The following is a 19,605-nucleotide window of genomic DNA, read 5'->3' on the forward strand; positions in this document are numbered from 1 at the left end:
CAATAATAAGTGAGAAGGTACAATAGTATTTTCCCAAGGATTCTGGAAATGCCAAGGTATTGAAAAGGTTATTATAATCCAGTATTTATACTTTGTCTTTTTCCATTAAAAAATATACTTTTTCTGTATCACATATATTCCCTGCTTTCTACAATGATCTTTTTTCTGTCCTAAATTAAAAATAAAAACATAAAAAAATTAATTTGAAGTTTAAATGTAAGACATTGGCTCAAATGTAGACTGAAGGTGTATTTCTTAATTGGACAGGGAGAGATCAGTGATAGGAGAGACAGAAAAATATGATTGTAGGTTCATGTTTTTTGGGTCCAAATGAGTCTTTATGTGCCCAGATATCAGGCTATCCATAGGATACAGTCAACAAAGCACTGAGCACTCTTGGTAGCCAATGCACCAGGATGAGCAAGAGGCAGGTGCTAAGCCTTGACACACAGGCCTCAGGAAGAATCTCATCCCTGCTCACTTCTGAAGGCAAGACCACTGAACTGAAATTCAAGGGAATCCTACTCCTGGCTTTGAAGGGTGTGGCTAGGTAGATAATCACTAATCTTAACTAAGTTATGCCACTTACTTGTCTAACCTATGCAATACGCCTTCTAACCTCTTAGAACCTCGGTTTTTTCATCTTTAAAGTAGGGAAAATTATAGTTGAGTATCATAGGGCTGCTGTGAGGATTAAGTGTGGTTCATATAAAACACTTGAGAGAGCAGCTGGGCACAGTGGCTCACGCCTGTAATCCCAGCACTTGGGGAGGCCAAGGTAGGCGGATCACTTGAGGTCAGGAGTTCAAGACCAGCCTGGCCAACATGGTGAAACCCCATCTCTACTAAAAAAAAAAAAAAAAATTAGCCGGGCATGGTGGCATACGCCTATTATCCCAGCTACTGTGGGAGGCTAAGGCAGGAGAATCACTTGAACCCGGTGTGGGGGCAGAGGTTCCAGTGAGCCAAGATCGCGCCACAGCACTCCAGCCTGGTCAACATAGCGAGACTCCATCTCAAAAACAAAACAAAAGCAACAACAACAAAAAAGCTTGACAAAGCATTTAGTACGTAGCAAATGAGTCAAATGTTGACCATTATTGCCTGAACCTCAGTCTACTCATCTGTAAAAATGGATTTACAATACCAACCTCATTGGGTTGTTGTTAGATTTAAATAGGTAATTTTTATAAAGTACCTAGTAAAGTGCCTGGCACATAGCTGGCACTCAATACTCATTATCACTATTCTACTCCTCATGGGGACATGTCCCTCCTCAAAGGGACATGATTGGGAAAATGGCAGTGCTCAGGGCTAACCTCATATAATGGTGATCTAATGGGTGGTACGGACATGATTCTTCTTTTGCTGTATTTTGCAAGTAATCACCTAGACTTTTCAAAGTCGAGCCCAATAGAATTTTCCGAGTCCAATAATAGAAATGAATGCTCTGCCTAGCACAGGACCTGTCACAAAGGCAGGCACTTAATAAATTTTTATTGGGAGAGTAAATGAATGAGAAAGTTCTCTCCTCTTACACAAATATCTTAAAAGGGATCTAAGAAGAATTAAAGAAAAAAGAGCCAAGAGGTAGACTGTAGAGATGAAGTATGCAGAGTCTTGTGCTTTCTTAGAGTGAGCCTTCCATGGAGACTGCGGCCACAAAGGGATTATGAAGAGCTTGCTTGGGCTCCAGAAAACAAAGCATTTATAATCTGATTATTTTTCTCCTCACAGGGCTGTGCAGAAAGAACATCAGATAGGGAATCCGAAAGCTGGTATTCCGGCCCTGGCTCAGTCACTACTTATGACCTACTGTGTTTCAAACAAATTTAAGGTTACTTCTCAGAGTCTCATTTTCTCATCTACAGAACATGGATAAACACCCACTACAGAGCAGTGGGCAGTGGTGGAGAAGCTGAAGAATCTTCTCTAAAAGTCTTTCAAAGTAAGGCAGAGATGTTTATTTGTTTGAGATTAAGTAACTGAAATTTCAAACTATCTTTTAAACCTAAGGCCCTGGGAAATCATATCATAATCGCACAGCTAGGTAAGAAGGTACTGGTGGAAAAAAGTAGAAGGCAGCCATCAAGAAGTATGGAATTTATTTCCATTCAGTTGCTAAGGAACAGAGAAGTCCTCATTATATTTTGACTGGGTTGGAGCAGGTCTATATTGAGTCAATAATTCAATCCGAGGATTCTAAAATTATGCAAGTTTACTGTTTTCAAATTCAAAGACTGATTTAAAAAAGAATACTTGAATGGGTCACTAAAAATGGTTGTAGAGTTTCTTTTCCTGGACTTTTTTTATGAAGCGTATACAGCCATCTCTCCAGACAATTCAATCACCTTTCCAAACACTAGATGACTGTTAAAGGACTTTACCATTGCTATTTTACTGAATTGAGAAATGAGCTGTAAGCTGTCCTTTGTATTAGTAACAAGAGTATAATATTATAAAATAGCCAAACCAATGAGTTTGTAAGTACATCATTTGAAAAACATACAATTTTAGCATGAGTAGAATCTGATTTTCCTGGGCTGGGAAGTCTTTGACAGTTCCAGGCCCATATAATTGGAAATTCTAGGCCATGAGCTCCAACTATCCCCTGTTCCTTAAGAATGAGCTCTCAGCAGCCATGTCTGTACAAGGTCACCTTCTCTCAGTAGTTGCAGATGTCTGGATGGACATCTGACCTAAATCCAGTTCCTTTCCTACAGGAATTTGGAACAGGATAAGAGACAGTTGAGTAATCTTTTCATGTAGTGGGAATGGTAATAAATAAATGTGGAAGCTAAGTGGTAGCCATATTCTGTCATTATATTAAGATGTGACTGAGAAGTAAAGGAAGTTAGTATGCTGAGAAAGAGAAATGGACACATGGAGAGAAGAGAGATGGAGACAAAGTACTTCCACATACTCATGGCTTTCTGGCTCTGCATTCTGATTTCTACTGGCTTCCCAGAAGCACAAGTGCATTCCAGCCCTTGGGTTCCCTGAATTATTCCTGTGTCCCGTTACTTGCAACCAGAGATGACCCCAACTAATCTGATATGCCAAGCCTGCATGGAATTTACTTTCCTGGAGATGGACCTAAATGCTCACAATCAGCTGGTTTAACATCTCTTCTCCATAAACCAGATGTTATTGCTGAAGAAATGTGTAAACATGAGTCAAGGAAGCTAAAAAGACACTTTTTCAAGCCTCAGCTTTGAAGTCTGAGGCTTAGATCATCTCACTGGTGAGTTAGCTTTCAAGATGTCTAAAGCAGAAGCTTAATTGGAAACGGTATTCAGCTGCTTATACTTCACAGAGAGTCAGATAAACAAATCTTAATTATGCAAGGATAATCACTAAATAACACTAACTACAGCCGTCTAAAAAGTTTACTCTCCAAGATTCCCATCCGGATCACCACGAGAAAATGAGAAGGCAAAGGAAAAAGAAGAAGAAAGGTGAATGTGGCTTCATGCTTTCAGGTAAAGGAAGGCACATGATCACACAGCAGTATTAAATATAAACAGTCACTGAACAATACATTGGTCTCAGCCAAGACTCTTCTTCCTTCCATTAGGATAAATTGCAAATGGCCACATTTGCAGACATCAAGGCCAATTTATGGAGATGATACCATCAATTCATTTCCTAAGCTCAAGCTCTACAGTCTTGCCAGCTGCGACTGCCTGAAAGTGCTCCCTCATACCATCAACGCCTGTCAATAAAGGCAAAAAGCTGTTAGTAGAATTCCTGACCCAACACAAGCCGAAATGTGGAATGCCACCATTCTGGCTGTACAGAGACACTGGTTTTCATTCTATTGGCTCACAACATCACATGCCAGAACAAGCAAGATACTGACTGGAAACCGATTATCCAAAACAGCAGAATGCTTCTTCAGAAGACTCCTACACAACAGAGTGTGCAACAGAAGCCATGTGGGGGCAAATTGGACAGTGAGAACTCTTGGAAAAGGCTAACATTAGCTTGCTTTGGTAAATGTGTCTGAGTAGAAACAGTTAATACATTTACTATAGGCCAAGAAAAGACAGCTGGATTCAATGTAGAGAACGGTCAGTGACAAGAGAGAAAGCTGGATAATTAAGGAATTTTGAGAAGCTGGTGAAGAATTCTACTCTATGTCCAAAGGTACCTCTGAACCTCCTGTCACCTTTCACAATGCCCAGGAATCCTCTGAACAAATGAACAATGCCTGCCTATGTGCTATGTTCAGAAAAATCAGTCAAGCATATTGGGGTCAAAATCTTCCATCACTGGATGGCCAGATTATAAATAAAGTTAATTTGTTGGGCACGGTGGCTCACGTTTGTAATCTCAGCACTTTGGGAGGCCGAGGCGGGTGGATCATCTGAGGTCAGGAGTTCAAGACCAGCCTAGCCAACGTGGTGAAACCCCATATCTACTAAAAATACAAAAAGTAGCTGGGCGTGGTGGCGCATGCTTGTAATCCTAGCTACTCAGGAGGCTGAAGCAGGCAAATCGCCTGAGCCCAGGAAGTGGAGGTTGTAGTGAGCTGAGATCTGGCCGTTGCACTCTAGGCTGGGCGACAACAGCGAAACTCCGTCTCAAAAAATATATATGTATAAATAAAATAAATAAATAAAGTTAATTCATATTCCCTAGTTTGCAGCTCAGGTTGAGAAATTTAAGTGGTTTGAAGCAATGTGAGCTAATTGCCCTACAAAGTTAATACTGGAACAGGCCTCGGTAGCAGTAACAAGCAGTTATCAACCCAAGGAAAGAACAACTGCCCTGTTCCCAGAGTCAGGCTTGGGTTCAGACAAAGTGTAGGAATAAAGTGGTGCTGTGTTGACTTTTCCTGCTGCAGCTGCAATCCTCGTGATAATACCTATCTATCTATCTATTTATTTATTTATTAAGAGACAAGATCTCACTATGCTGCCCAGGTTGGAATACAGTGGCTACTCACAGGTGTGGCCATCGCTCAATGCGGCCTCGAACTCCTGGGCTCAAGTGATCCTCTGTCTCAGCCTCCTGATTAGCTGGGACTATAGGTGTGTACCACTGCACCCAGCCTACAGTGATAGTTCTTGAAGATTCTTTAGAGCAACAGTAATCTGAGAGAGATTGGGGGACGCTAAGATTTATTGACTTGAGACCTGATTCACATCACAAAGTGCGACCAAAACTAAACTAGCGCTCAAAGATGGGTCAGTGGGACCCTGTGAGTATTTAGTGTTTTCACTTATGGCCACTGTGAAACTTTATCTTTCCTAAGAAGCAATGTGGGAGAAGAAGCAATACAAAGGCAATAGAATTAATAACCAGAACAGGTTAAAAGAGACAATGAGTCAGGATATACTCTTAAACACTTTCTGTCTCCCATGATGATGCAGCAGAAATTGCCACATTCACAAAGTACACGTTTAAAGAAAATGCTTTCACTGGAATGGGAAAAGGAAAGGCCTATCATTTTCCCTGCTTCCTGTCTGATCCCACTGGTTAGGAGTGAAAGTAACAGAAATGAAAGCTGAGAAATAAAATTGCCAAGAGAAAAATAACCAAGAAAGTACAATTCTAAAGAAGGTGGAATGAAATTAAATAAGTGCTAATGAGCAGCAGATAAGCAGTGCTTTGGGGGAGCCATTTAAATGACAGGAAAGAAAAGGAACTGACAAGTGAGTTTCCCCAAACCAGTTCTATTAATACTCATACTATTAAATGCTGCTGTCTAAGAAAAACCTGAGAAACTCTTTCAAGATTCCCACCCTTTCTTTGGGCATGTCAGCCCTGTGGCACATGATCAAAGCATGCAGAGGACGAAACTTCTGACAGTCACTTAGAAGTTCACTTAATGCGGGACTCATACAAATACAAAGTGAAAACAAAGTTTTAAGACATATAAACTTTTAGGCAGGATATTTCAATGTCAGGGTGAACCTGACAAATTCCAGACTAAAGAAAATTTAGAAAGGGTCTCCTCTGTAACCGACCCTTTTAGCACAGAGCTTGTGTACACTGTTCTCCAAGTTGATGCCTCTGAAGCAAAACGCAAAGCATAAATAGCAATGTACCCCAGTCAAGTTAGCAAGTAAAAAGGGTCAGAAGGTGGGTTTCGTCTTTTCTGAGCTACAAGAAAGCTCTAAAGCAAAGCATTTCCTACAGAAAAGGGCAGAGCTAACTGATGCACTTCACTGTCCAGTCTTCAGGAGTCCTGGCAGCCCTGACATACTCAGAATATCTACCGAAGACACAAAGAGAAAGGACAGTATCAGCCCAGGTTGGGGGTGGGTGAGTGCTCTAGGAAAGGAAAAGCTCTCATAAAGGAAGTTGATACATGGGGAGCTTTGTGAGACCTTGCAGGCTCCAGGTCAGTGGTCGCTCTCACTTCCATCCTATTTTTGGCACCCTTGGCAATAGCCTATAACCAAACTGGGAAGAGGAGAAGACAAAGAGAACAACAATTCCACTGAAGTGATCCACAAGAAAACTTGGTACACAAAACAATGGTTTTTAATAAGGAGGAATCATGGGCCAGCTCTACCACACAAGAATCAAAATGACTTAGACTTCCAAGCAAGAGATGGCCCAGATCCACTGACTCATACACTGGTGCTCCTGCCTTGGAAGGAGACTGCATAGCAGGCAGGTAGGAATAGCACCAACAGCCCTCTATGGGAGAAAGCATAATCAGCAATTTCAGAATTTCCCATGGGATGAGAGAAAACTCCCCATGAGGGAAACTGCATTACCAGATTTCTCTTGCTAACTCTAAAAGGTAGAATCGGGAGCAAAAAGATTGAGATTGAGAGCCACACTTTTAATTCAAGAACCAAATATACCAGCTACTGACAGTGATCTATTATTGGCTTTACTATCCCTTAATGTTATTTTCCACCCCAGTTAGCCTCCCAAAGCCAGCTCAATTGGGGGTGCTTCTAGAAATAGGAATCTGGGACTCTATTTCAAACTGTGAAGCTGATGTCTAAATCTTGATACAAACCCTTTCTATTGGCTTAGGTTTCTTCTTTATAATAATAACTGCTGCTACTACAATCATTTATGGAGCACTACTATGGGCCCGGCATGGTGTTAGATACTGCATATATTCCAGATATATATAAAGGATAAATAAGGTAACATATTGAGGATATATATAAAGAATAAATAATGTGACACCAATCAAGAGTTATCTTGTAGAAATGCCATGGTCAAAAGTTAACCATATAGCAAAGACAGAGACAGAAGCTATGAGCTAGACTAGAGATAGCATCTGCTGCCCTAGTTAGTGAACAGAATACAGCTTTCCAATTTAATTCTGGGAGAGAAGTTTTGAGATCACAAGAACATAAAGAGACAGATGCCTTGCAGAGTACGCTGGGGGAAGTGAGCAGAAAACACAAGATCATATTTAAAAGGGGCCAGAGGAGGAGAGAGACCATAGGAAAAATGAAAGTAAAGATTTGACACTCCAGTGCCTCAAAAAATAAGACAGGGCTTGCCTAAGGATTAGGCCACCACCAATGAGCTATCTGAGGCTGTCTGGAGAATGAGCTGGGCTTTCTGTTAGGCAGATTTAAAATGGCTAGGAACTAAATCTTGGTAGATTAGGGCTGTAGTGTTTTTGCCAAGAAGCATATACTCCAACTGACACCCAGCCTTTGGTTGATAGGGAGTCAGCTACCATCGCTAAAAATAAAGGAATTCATCTTTGGTAGGGCACTAATTTACTGGCCAATTCCATGGCACAAATTTGTAAGTGGTGAAGATGAATTTACCTTCTTTGAGATTCTCAGTAAACCACATTCCAAGTCTGCCCTCTCCAGGATTCTATCTTTGTGCCTCCCTCTCCATCTGCTATTGAGATAAATGTTAAAAAGGGGATAAAGAAATATTTCTGGGCCAGATACAGTGGCTCATGCCTGTAACCCCAGCACTGTGGGAGGCTGACGCAGGAAGACTGCTTGAGTCCAGGAGTTGGCAGCCAACCTGGGCAACACATAGGGCGACCCTGTTGCTACAAAAAAAATTTTTTTTAAATGAGCTGGGTGTGGTGGCATGCACCTGTGGTCCCAACTACTTGGAAGGCTGAGAAGGAAGGATCACTTGGGCCCTGGAAGTGGAGGCTGCAGTGAGCCATCATCATACCACTCCAGCCTGGGCAACAGAGTGAGACCCTGTCTCTAGAAAATAAATTTTAAAAAAGAGGTATTTCTGAGTCAGCCACAAGGGGAAGAGCCATGTGATAGGACAGGATAAGAATAGGATGCCTCTGTTCTTTCTCCACATTCCTATTTCTACAAAACTGCTGTGGAAAGCCTGGTCTCTACGGAGTCTTCCTTGAAAACCCATAAACACAACTAAAGTCCAAAGAGCAACAACACAGTCTTCACCTCTGCCAAGTTACTGCCAGTATATCTTAGGCTCACAATACTAACTAAAATATCTTTCCCTTAAGATTTCAAGGCTGGTCTTTAGAAAGATAAGTATTACCCAGTACCAATGATTTAAATTAAATTAAGGAATCTTAACCTGGGGTCCATGGATAGGCTTCGGGGGGGGAGGGTCTGTGAACTTTCATCTGATTCTCAAAGGGATCTAAAACCTTCACAAGGTTAAGAACCACTGGGCTAGCTCAACCAGAACCAAAAAGAAAAAGGCAAAAATTTTAAAGAGACTGTCAATCCACTCTTAACCCACCCACTGATTCTGTTTTTTCCCCTCAAACTTCTGTATTTTTCGTTGTCCATACCTTTAGTTGTATCTTATCTTACCTTTGATTTTTTTTAACAGTGCCTGCATAAGCTTTCATTGGGATTTATGTTTGAGAATGAGCCCTGAATATGTACAGTAGATGTCTACTGGTTCTTATTCTAGTGAGACAGATAGCAGTAGAACATGATAGACAGTGATCATTTAAGTGTGGTTCACTAACTCCAAGTCTCTTAAATTTGTCTCTCATACTGGATTAGTTAATTGGGGCGATCTCTTCTGTGATTAAAAAATTTCATTAATACAGTAATAGTGAATGTATAATTCTTTGAATAACGTCCCATCAGCAAACCATGCGATAGGAAGCCTAGAAATCACAAGCAATGAAATGACAGCAAATGTCAAAATTACTGTAATTCCATGGAGCCAGGAAGCAAATGATTTATATACAAAGAGAAAGCTAGCTCTGTGACAATTTTTTCAAATATGGTGAGATCTGAGTGATTCTTAAGCACATGCTTTTTCAATAGCATGGATGGAATGGGGGTTGCATGCCTGGCAAGCACTCAGAGAAAACTGCCTGAGGACCCAACGGCCATTCCAGAGAATGTCTCCCAGGAAAAACATGCAGAATGCAAGGCCATTATCAACTGTACTGATGCTGCTTTAGAATGGTGGACAAAATGAATGGAGGAGAAAGAGGAGATGTGGTAAAGTCAGTCTTATGTACAAATATTCTCACCTGGAATTACAGAGATAGTTTTCAAAGCTCGGAGAACCCTGAATGTTCTCAGCGCTGAGACATTGCCCAGGTCCACAAACTCTGTCACATATCTGTAGTAAGGGAGGTCACACACAGACACAAGTGACAAACACAGACACAAACACAAACACCAAAGGAAAAAACAAAACCACAACAAAACAAAAAGTACAATACGTCACGTCAGGGCCCTATCCCAACACCTAACACCAACCCCGAACCATCTTACCTGGGATTACCGAAATAGTTTTCAAAGCCCTCAGTACCCTGAAAGTGCGTAGAGCTGAAACATTGCCTAGGTTTACAAACTCTGTTATATACCTGCAGAATCAAACCAAAGTTAACTTGTAATGGTACCACTGGGCGAGGGTTTGAGAATGGGGGGAAGAAAGGGTCTTATACACAAGCTATGATTTCATTTTTTTTCCTTGAAAAAGAAAAGTTTCAAAATACAAATATTTAAGGAACATTTGTTTTTAATTGGGCAAGAAGAATTCGAAAGTATGTTGGAAAGAACTGATGGAACCAGGAAGTTCTTGGGATTTACTCCTTTAATCAGCATAGTAATGTGCTGATCCCAATCAGAACAGCTTTACTGTCAGCCCATTCACATTTTTTAGTAAAAAGGAAGGCCAGGAGGTATCAAAGACTTATGTCCCCAGGTTTTGTGAACAATTTCTTAGGAGAGAGAGACAAATTTCTGCAGCACCCACAAAAACAAATCTATATTAAAGTAACTCCCTAGTTGACAATGGCAACATTGACTAAATGTCTGTATATATGACTTATTCAAGAGTTGTAATCATATGATTGTAGTCATGTCTATAAATGAAGTTTTGGCCTGTGACATACAAAAGCAGGGCTCAGGAAAATCCAAATCATGGGATCAGAGCAAATATTGTGTTAAGTGCTCATTTTAATTACAAGCTCTGTGCCTAGCAAGGACACCTAAAAATTTTAAATGAACACCAATATGTATCCATAATGCTAGAAAGTTAAGACATTGCCTTTATATAATAGAAAGTCAGTTTCAGTGTCAAGTATTCAATGCATATCATTTATTCACATTTTACAGTTGAAATACATCTTTCCACCAGATGCTCAGATCAATACATATTCAAATGCACTCTTTCTTACACATCATGCATACACGCAAAACCTATACACCACCCCTGCTACACTCTCAAACCACAAAATGTTTTCCCAACCTGGAAATAAGAATAATAAATAGCCTGCTATAACTCGTCTATCATCAGCTAAGTTTCCCAAAGATACATTTTTATTGCTAAAACAACACAAATGAGCAAGAGCAGTAACATACCAATGTGGAGTTACACTGATCTTGAGCAATAGTTCGAAATTCTGGTTAGTAACTCTTCAGGAAGTGCCAGTTTGGATACCTTGGCTCATGTTTTGACTCTAAAATGTGCTCTGAAGTCTGCAACACCTGGCCAGCCTCATTAATTACATACAGTAAGACATACCCAGGAAACTCATTTTCAGCTGAAAGTCTACAACTAAAAAATTTCAAGTCTTCACAGAGGCCTTGTAATGATAGGTGTGCAAACCTGGATCAACGTTACAAGGAGAAATAAAATATGAGAGAGTATCAATGGGAAATCATCTCCTCCTTTCTCTCCCAGCTGTAAAGCCTCTGCTTGCCTTCTCCCACATAAACACATTATCATCGCCTGAACCACAAGAGGCCCTCACAGGCAAGAAGCATAAACATAAGCCCATAGGGCCATACATGGTTATCCACTAATTCCTCATATAGCTGTGTCCACAAATGCACACTTACAAACAGACCCAGGAGTACAACTCTACACACAGAATCACACCCAGAACACCAGTAAAGTAAGGGGAGAACTTACGCCATCATGATGACACTGAAATCTAACCAGTTCCATGGATCCCGTAAAAAGGTAAAGCCATCTATGCAGAAACCTCTTGCAATGATTTTCACTAGTGATTCAAATGTATAAATCCCTGTGAACGTGTACCTGTCAAAGAAATGAATAGCTTGAGGTAATTTCTGGACAGAAACTTTAAATGAACCTTTTAAGTTAGGACTTGACTGAAGTGTCGCTTCAACTAAGAGAGACAAAACAGAAAGGGCACAGCCAATGCAGCAGGAAGGAAGCTACGAGGAGAAAGAAATGCTTTGAATGAAACTTATTGAAATGCACAAACCAAGACTTTTGGAATGTTGTATTGGGTCCTGAATTGTATTCCAAGGAAGTAGCTGTGCTGCTATCTAGTACATGATCATTTTGAAGCAAGCAAGGAGGCCCCCCAGAGCTGTTTTTAACTTTAGAGAAATCAAAAAACAGGGAAACCTAAAATGGGAGAAAACAGCATCACCAGGAACTGAGGATACAGGATGGTGATGGGGCTGCAGGGCAGTGACAATGCCTGGCACAGGAAAGGGTGAAGGGCAGTAAATTCCAGAGCATACTCTGTCTTCCTAGAGTTGACTTTTAGGGAGGGCTATTTCCTAAATTCCACACGTACTTTCAGCCTTCTCTGTGAAATAAAGAGAGGCAATAACTAATTTTTTTTCTCCTTTATGGGTAAACTGTGGCAAAGCAAGATTCAGTGACTAAAAATCTTTAAAACAAACAAGCACACAAATAAATGAGTTACTTACTCCACATTCTTCGACCAGTCAGGAGGGTTACTAAAAGTCATGAATACACAGTTGGTCAAAATAGTGCACATAATGATCATGCTAAATACTGTAGAGAAGAGTCAAGGGGCAATATCAAAATCTGGCCTGCCTTTTATTTTCTCAAAAAACAAACACATTTCCATTCGGTATCAGATCTAAATCAATAACCTGAAAGGAGATGAAGCACAGAAGAGAAAAACACAAGGTGACAATGAAAACTGTGGTCACCACCATAAACACAGAATGCCACTGTGAACTGTGGATGGATGGGGCAGGAGGGATATTCTCCTTCTTTCAAAAGGGCCATCATTGTTCTACTCCCTTTGGATGAAACACGTTCCCCTCTAACCACTTTTCAGCTCAACTATGGACTAAGCCTCTAAATATTTTTTGCACTCAGTATAATACCTTTGCATTTTCTCAACCAAAGTTGTCAGATAAGAAAATCAATTAAATTTATATGACTAGGTATTCATTTATTGGTAAGTTAATTACCTTACATAGCTAGTTATTTGGGAATCTACTTGCAATGGTTCACTTTTTTTCCATATAGTTGTTCTTCTTTTTTAAGAGACAAGGTCTCTCTATGTTGTCCGGGCTGGTCTTGAACCCCTGGGCTCAAGTGATCACTTGAGGATCCTATGTCCTCAGCCTTCTAAAGTGCTAGGATTACAAGCCTGAGCCACCACACCCAGCCTTCCCTACTCCTTCTAAAGGGCTGAATTGTCTTTGGGGGCAAGGTATCAGCCCATACAGCCCATATGTGTCGAATATGTCCAATGTGGGAAACCAACTGCAGCATGTTAGGTAAAGATTTCAAGGACATCTGCACCACCACACTTCTGAAGATTAGGTAGTAGAGCAAAATCCATTCTGAAAGCGTCCAGGAATGTTTACGGATAGCAAACCATACTGCCATTTCAGTTCCATCCAGAATTTTTCTCAGGCCTTTCTGTTCTTGTCTCTGAGAAAAATTAAACTATTTTAGGTCAGCACAAGTTACTCAAACTCTAATTGTCACTTAACAGGCCTGGGAGCTATATCCCACTTGCCACTAATTCACTCTTTCTTGTTAATGGCATTCACTATCTTTATTCTACCAGTGGAGTTTTAAAAAGAGAAAATATTTCTTACAGCTGGATTTCTTTTTCTTCATTACAGCTGGATTTGTCTTCATGCTTTTTGGAACCAGAAGAGAAAAAATACTCCATCTTCTGATCCAACAGAAAGGAAGAAGTCCATTGTGAATTATTTATTTCCTTATAAACCTTTGGGTTTCAGAAGTGTGTTGCTTATAAACTACAGATTTCACAACCACGTTGCTAAATTCTTAAGAGTTAATAAAATGTGGCAAAAGCTTACTAAACCAATTCACCAAGGTGCCACGGCTGGTTCCTTCAGCCTACTTGGAGGACACAATAATCTTTGAAGCATGGGACTACATGCTGTTAAATACCAACCAGCCATGGAAGTTTCAAGTCACCATGCAACATCGCTAAATCCATCAAATAATTTTTCATTTGCCACATGCACTCTCCTATGTTAATAAGGTGCAACTCAGGCCACTTGAATAAACTGGCATTTTTTTAATTTAAGGCGAGTAAAAATACCAGAAAAAAAAATTCTATTTATCCTACAATCTGCATCTAAACCTCTTATAACAAGGAGGTTATTTCATCTGAGAACTATCTCACTTTCTAAACTCACTGCTCAAAAAATTTTTTAAAAATTCAAAGCTGGACGGGCACGGTGGCTCACGCCTGTAATCCCAGCACTTTGGGAGGCTGAGGCGGGCGGATCACGAGGTCAGGAGATCGAGACCATCCTGGCCAACACGGTGAAACCCTGTCTCTACTAAAAATACAAAAAAAGTAGCGGGGTGTGGTGGTGGGCACCAGTAGCCCCAGCTACTCGGGAGGCTGAGGCAGGAGAATGGCGTGAACCCAGGAGGCGGGGCCTGCAGTGAGCAGAGATCGTGCCACTGCACTCCAGCCTGGGCAACAGAGTGAGACTCCGTCTCAAAAAAAAAAAAAAAAAAAAAATTCAAAGCTGATTTCTAAAGCATTCATCCAACTATTTGTAACTCAAGAAGTACTTTTAAAACCCTCTAATATTGGCTTGTAATATATTAAGCTGAATAGTTGGCCACAGAATGAAATCACTGAAGTCTGAGCACTACATAAAATTAAGACTTCAACAAAGGTTATTTTAATTTGTCCGTACAATGATACCAACAAAATTTCAGACTCCCACAATATCATCCTAAGGAAAAATAATAATAATTTTCTGAAGCTCAGCTTGGGATGTGGCAGGAGTTCACTCTTAAACCTCTGACTGATGGCCTAGTTAACTACACTATCAGTAAAAAACTTAACATATACTCCAGTTGTCAAATATTGGAAAGGTAAACAAGCAACCATGCAATTGCACTCACTCCACATTTGCAGAAAAGGATATGAATGTATCAAAATTTTAATAGCTATTCTTCTTATCAGGTTAAAAGGACTTAAAATGTACAAGGCAGGCGTGGCACTAAATCTGAAGAGAGTTTTCCCTCTGTTTAATACTACAAAGGTCTGTGGAGAAAGAAAAAGAGAGAAATTATTAAATCATGGGTATGAGTCACCACATGAAACAACGATTTCTAAGTAAGGAATACATAAACTCAAAAGTCTTTAATAATTTTTACTTCCCAACTTGGTTTTTAAACAAGCAGCCTTAACATAATATATCTCCCTTTGCCCCACCTCCCTCCCTCTGCCCTGCCCAGATTATAATACAAATAGCTGGCACAATCTTGGCAGTTTTACAGAATAAACTTGTTTCTTTCAGAAACAGGCCATTTGAATCATACCTAAGCTTCTATGCCAGCTCTGTACACGATACTGAAGTTCATTAATTTAGGATTCATTCACTCAACAAATATTGATTGGACACCTACTATGTGCCAGACAATGTTCTAGGTGCTTGGGAACAGTCAGTGAATAAGATAGTCCTGGCCTGAAGAGTTTATATTCTAGTGGGAAAGACAGACAATAAATAGAAACCGTAATGAATGAGTAAATCATATGGGCTGTGCTACACAGAAGATGATGAGTGCTATGGGAAAAGGAGAAAGAAGAAAAGGGAGAGGAAGATCAAGAATGCTGGAGTCAGGGGATGGGTGAATGAAGAGGCAACAGTTTTAAAGGAGGTGGTCAGATTAAGCCTATTGAAAAGAGAGATTTCAGCAAAGACTGGAAGGAAGTGAGAAATGTTCTTCATTCAATCAATATTTACTTACCACTATTCAATCTGCTTTATCTGACTTTCAAGAGCCCCCAATATCAGCCTTGCCAAAATAATTAAATCATATTTCCCAGCATGAATTTTCCTATCTAGCCAAACTAGCTCATGTCCTCAGAACAGGTTCTCGTAATTCATAACGTTGGCCTTTGTTTATATGGCTCATTCTACCCAGAATGCCTCGTCTTCTGAACTCAATTGAATTAAAATATTTTTGAGCATCTAGTCTGTGCCAAGCATTGTGCTAATTACCAGGACACAACACTGAATAAAACTGTACTTTTAGGGAAGACACGTATGTGAGCTAGTAATTATGATGCAGGGTAAGTACAAAGTTCAATAACAAAAATATGCATAATGTATGAGAGGCAGCAGGAGGGTGAGATTTTTTTCCCCCTTGGCTGGGAAATAAAAAAGAGCGAGCTGCGAAGTGCACAAAGGAAGGTAACTAATATTTGGAAGGGGGTTTAAAGGATAAACAAGAATTAAGAAAAATTAATTGGGCAGATTTAGGGGGAAGGGATGGAAAGGTAAGGGAACAAAAATCACAGGTCTGAAAGCATAGTAGCATGTAGCTGCAGTTTTTTTTTCAGAGAACTGACCAGTAATTCACTGTCAATGGAGAATAAAATAGGGAAGAGGGAGAGCAGACTGTGGAGAGAGATGCAAGGGCCTACGAGACTGCAAGTTCCTAAGGAGACAGGCCAGTGGCAGACACACAGTCCTAACATCTCACCCTGTGAGTGAAAGAGCAAATGGCCAAATGCTAGTCATTTTAAGTAGTTTTTCATTTTTAAATTTTGGAGCAATGCATGATCATGATTTTTTTTTAAAAGAAAAAAGGAACATAAGACCAAGTTCCATCTCATTACCCAATGACAACCTTTGATACCAGTTTTTTTGTATATCCTTCTAGAAATTTTCTGTGTAAATAAAACCATACATCTATGTCCTTAAAAAGTCTCTCTCTCACATGGGATTGTTCCATAAATACTCTTCTGTACCTTGCATTAAAAAATGAACCCCCACAAAGAAGAGCCCAGGACCAGATGGTTTTGCTGATGAATTCTACCAAATGTTTAAAGAATTAAACAAACTCTCCCATAAAATAGAAGAGAATAGAACATTTCTAAACTCATTCTAAAGGCCAGTATTACCTTGATACAAAACCAAAGACGTCATAAGAAAACTCTATACTAACATCCTTTATGAATATAGACACAGAGAGCCTTAACAAAAATGCCAGCAAACCAAATCCAGTAGCATATAAAAAGTGGGATTTATCCCAGAAATGCGAAGATAGTTTAGCATTTGAAAATCAACCAATGCAATGCAACATATTAATAAAGGAGAAAAAATATCACACGATCATCTTGATAGATGCAGAAAAAATCATTTGACAAAATTCAACCTTTCATAATAAAAGCACTCAACGAACTAGCAACAGAGGTCTTTCTTTACCTGATTTATGAAAAGTCATTTATGAAAAGTTCCCACCTTTTTTTTTTTTTAACCTTTATCCCCTACAATTAGGCTTTTGTTCTTTGAGAGCAGGAACCAATCTTATGCTTCCCTCCATAGTTCCAATACAATGATCAGCCTATGTATTCCCAATACACAGTTATTAGTGGATTTTTTTTAAAGTTCTTTTCTTATCTTCTTTTCTTTCCTTTCCTAATCTACCAGAGTCACGTCATTCTCTTCCCAGTGGAAAAGTATTGAGCTAGATTCATTCTACAAATGCCCACTATGCCAGCCCTAGTGTTTGACATTGTACTGCAGTGTACATTGTACTGGAGTATACTGGTTCTGGTGGGATATGCTGCAGAAAAAGCCTAATCCTAAAAGCAAGGGGAAGTAGGAGACATAGGGTTCATCTGAAACAAACACATCAAGGACTGAGCCATGGCTCTTCCATATCTTGGCTTCTCAAAGAAACAAACAGCCCAGGGCTTCCCCCAAACCCCTTCTCTGAAGTACTTGTACCCCTCTGTGTTTCTATAGCAACTCCCTCTATGAAAATAGCCTTTTAAATAACCTCCTCATTCAACCTCATGAAGTTCCCATGAGGTATGGGTGAAGGAGGAATTATTATCCTCTATACATTTTACAAAAGCTCAGGAGAAGAACACCACCCATCAAAGGTCATGCAACAAAGAGCAGCATGTTATGCCAAGCTTCGAGCCTCTCAACAGCTTCTACTGTGCCAGATTGGGAGGCAATTTAGTGACAACATGGCAGAGAATGAAGCTGGTGTGGGGGATGAATTCTCTGGTGAATGAGAAATTTGAGTGCCCAGGGTAGATAGGGCAGCTAAGCAACAACGAAAGAAGCACTGGCCCATGCCCGAAGACCCAAAAACCACCAGGCCAGGCCTTTACAAAATCACCTACAAAACCTCTCGTTAGGAGACAGGCAACAGGATTTTTATTTTTTTATTATTATTTTTTGAGACAGAGTTTTGCTTTCGTTGCCCAGGTTGGAGTGTAATGGCTCAATCTCGGCTCACTGCAACCTCCGCCTCCCGGGTTCAAGCAATTTTCCTGCTTCGGCCTCCCCAGTACTTGGGATTACAGGTGCCTGCCACTGTGCCTGGCTAATTTTTTTGTATTTTTAGTAGAGACAGTGTTTCACCATGTTGTCCAGGTTTGTCTTGAACTCCTGACCTCGGATGATCCGCCTGCCTCAGCCTCCCAAAGTACTGGGATTACAGGCGTGAGCCACCATGCCTGGCAGGATTTTTAAAAGTAATGTACTCTATACTTTCCATTTCTCTTGTCTCTTGGTTTGGTCATGATGGAAATATAGGTCTAGAGGTAGTATGGAGGGTATTTCCTATCACTGAATCAGTGCTGGCAGTGCTTGGCATACAGCAGGTGCTTAATTAATGTCTGTTGACTGGTTCATGAACAAATGCTTATGTTGTTTTAGGTGAGGGAAAAGGAGAAGAAGAAAAACAAAAGGAAGCCATTAGGAAGTGGAAACTGTTATACCTTGGTTGAAGAAAAACTAGGAGGTAGTAGGATTCTGAATTAGGACCAGTCATGAGCTGTCAAGTGGGAGACTGATGATTCCGTGAGAAACTAAGCATCTTTAGTGAATTCAAAAGCTATGATTTTGTAAGCAGAAGGCTTTACTAAGGACATTTGATGTGTGAAATAGAAATTTCCTAATTAATTTGAGTACTGAATGTTGCACTTAAAATGAAATTAATTCACCATCACCCCTTTCTAAATATTTACACCTTATATCTTCATCAAGTATAAAAAGAGTATATTTTCTCTATTAACAAAAATAAACATCTAGCACACTAAACTGAAATGAAGATAAATCTCCCATACTTTAGTAGGAAATTGTATTACAATAAAACATGTTTTATTATTGAAGTAATTAGATTTACAGATTATTTGCATGCAGTTTTTCACAAATAGATCTCATCTGAAAAGTAAGATAGTCCACCTGTAATCCCAGAACTTTGGGAGGTCGAGGTGAGTGAATCATGAGGTCAGGAGTTCAAGACCAGCCTGACCAATATGGTGAAACCCCATCTCTACTAAAAATACAAAAATTAGCCGGACATGGTGGCGTGCGCCTGTAGTCTCGGCTACCCTGAAGGCTGAGGCAGGAGAATTGCTTGAACTCAGGAGGTGGACGTTGCAGTGAGCCAAGATCGCACTACTGCCCTCCAGCCTGGGCGAAAGAGCGAGACTCCATCTCAAAAAAAAAAAAGCAAGATAGTCTTTGGACAAACACAAGTACTCAAAGCTTAGGAATTTCCCTTTTAATACTGGGGCTTGCAGTGGTTACACGAGAAAGAGATAAGTAATATACCTGGCACCAGCAAGCTTTTTCTGAAAGGGGGCAGGCAGTCAATGCTGCAGACTTTGTAGGCCGTACAGTATCTGTTAAAACAACTTACTCGTGTAACTGTGGTGTAAAAGTAGCCATAGACAACATGCAACCCAACAAGAGTGGCTGCGTTTCAGTAAAACTTTATGGGCACAGATATTTAAATTTCATATCATTTTCACACATCCAACCATTTAAGAATGTAAACTACTCTTAGCTTGTGGGCCATACAAAAACAGATGGCAAAGCTGATCTGCCCCCAGGGGATACACTAATACTAGTTCCTAACTAAGGCCAGACTGACTGCATAAGAATCATCTGACTAGCTTTCTATTTTGTCTTATTT

General features: G+C 40.1%; 1 protein-coding gene across 1 annotated transcript in view; it reads right to left on the minus strand.

The window, feature by feature from the left end:
- SCN8A (sodium voltage-gated channel alpha subunit 8) overlaps positions 1-19,605 on the minus strand; it is a 212,584-nt gene that overhangs the window by 107,130 nt on the left and 85,849 nt on the right. Inside the window, exons 3-6 of the mRNA XM_010374004.2 lie at positions 14,583-14,701; positions 12,105-12,194; positions 11,329-11,457; positions 9,437-9,528 (exon numbers count right to left, since the gene is read on the minus strand). Coding sequence (XP_010372306.1) covers positions 9,437-9,528; positions 11,329-11,457; positions 12,105-12,194; positions 14,583-14,701 — 430 coding nt within the window. The remainder of the gene's footprint in view (positions 1-9,436; positions 9,529-11,328; positions 11,458-12,104; positions 12,195-14,582; positions 14,702-19,605) is intronic.

Source organism: Rhinopithecus roxellana, chromosome 10 (assembly GCF_007565055.1).
Source record: "Rhinopithecus roxellana isolate Shanxi Qingling chromosome 10, ASM756505v1, whole genome shotgun sequence".
NCBI lineage: Eukaryota > Metazoa > Chordata > Mammalia > Primates > Cercopithecidae > Rhinopithecus > Rhinopithecus roxellana.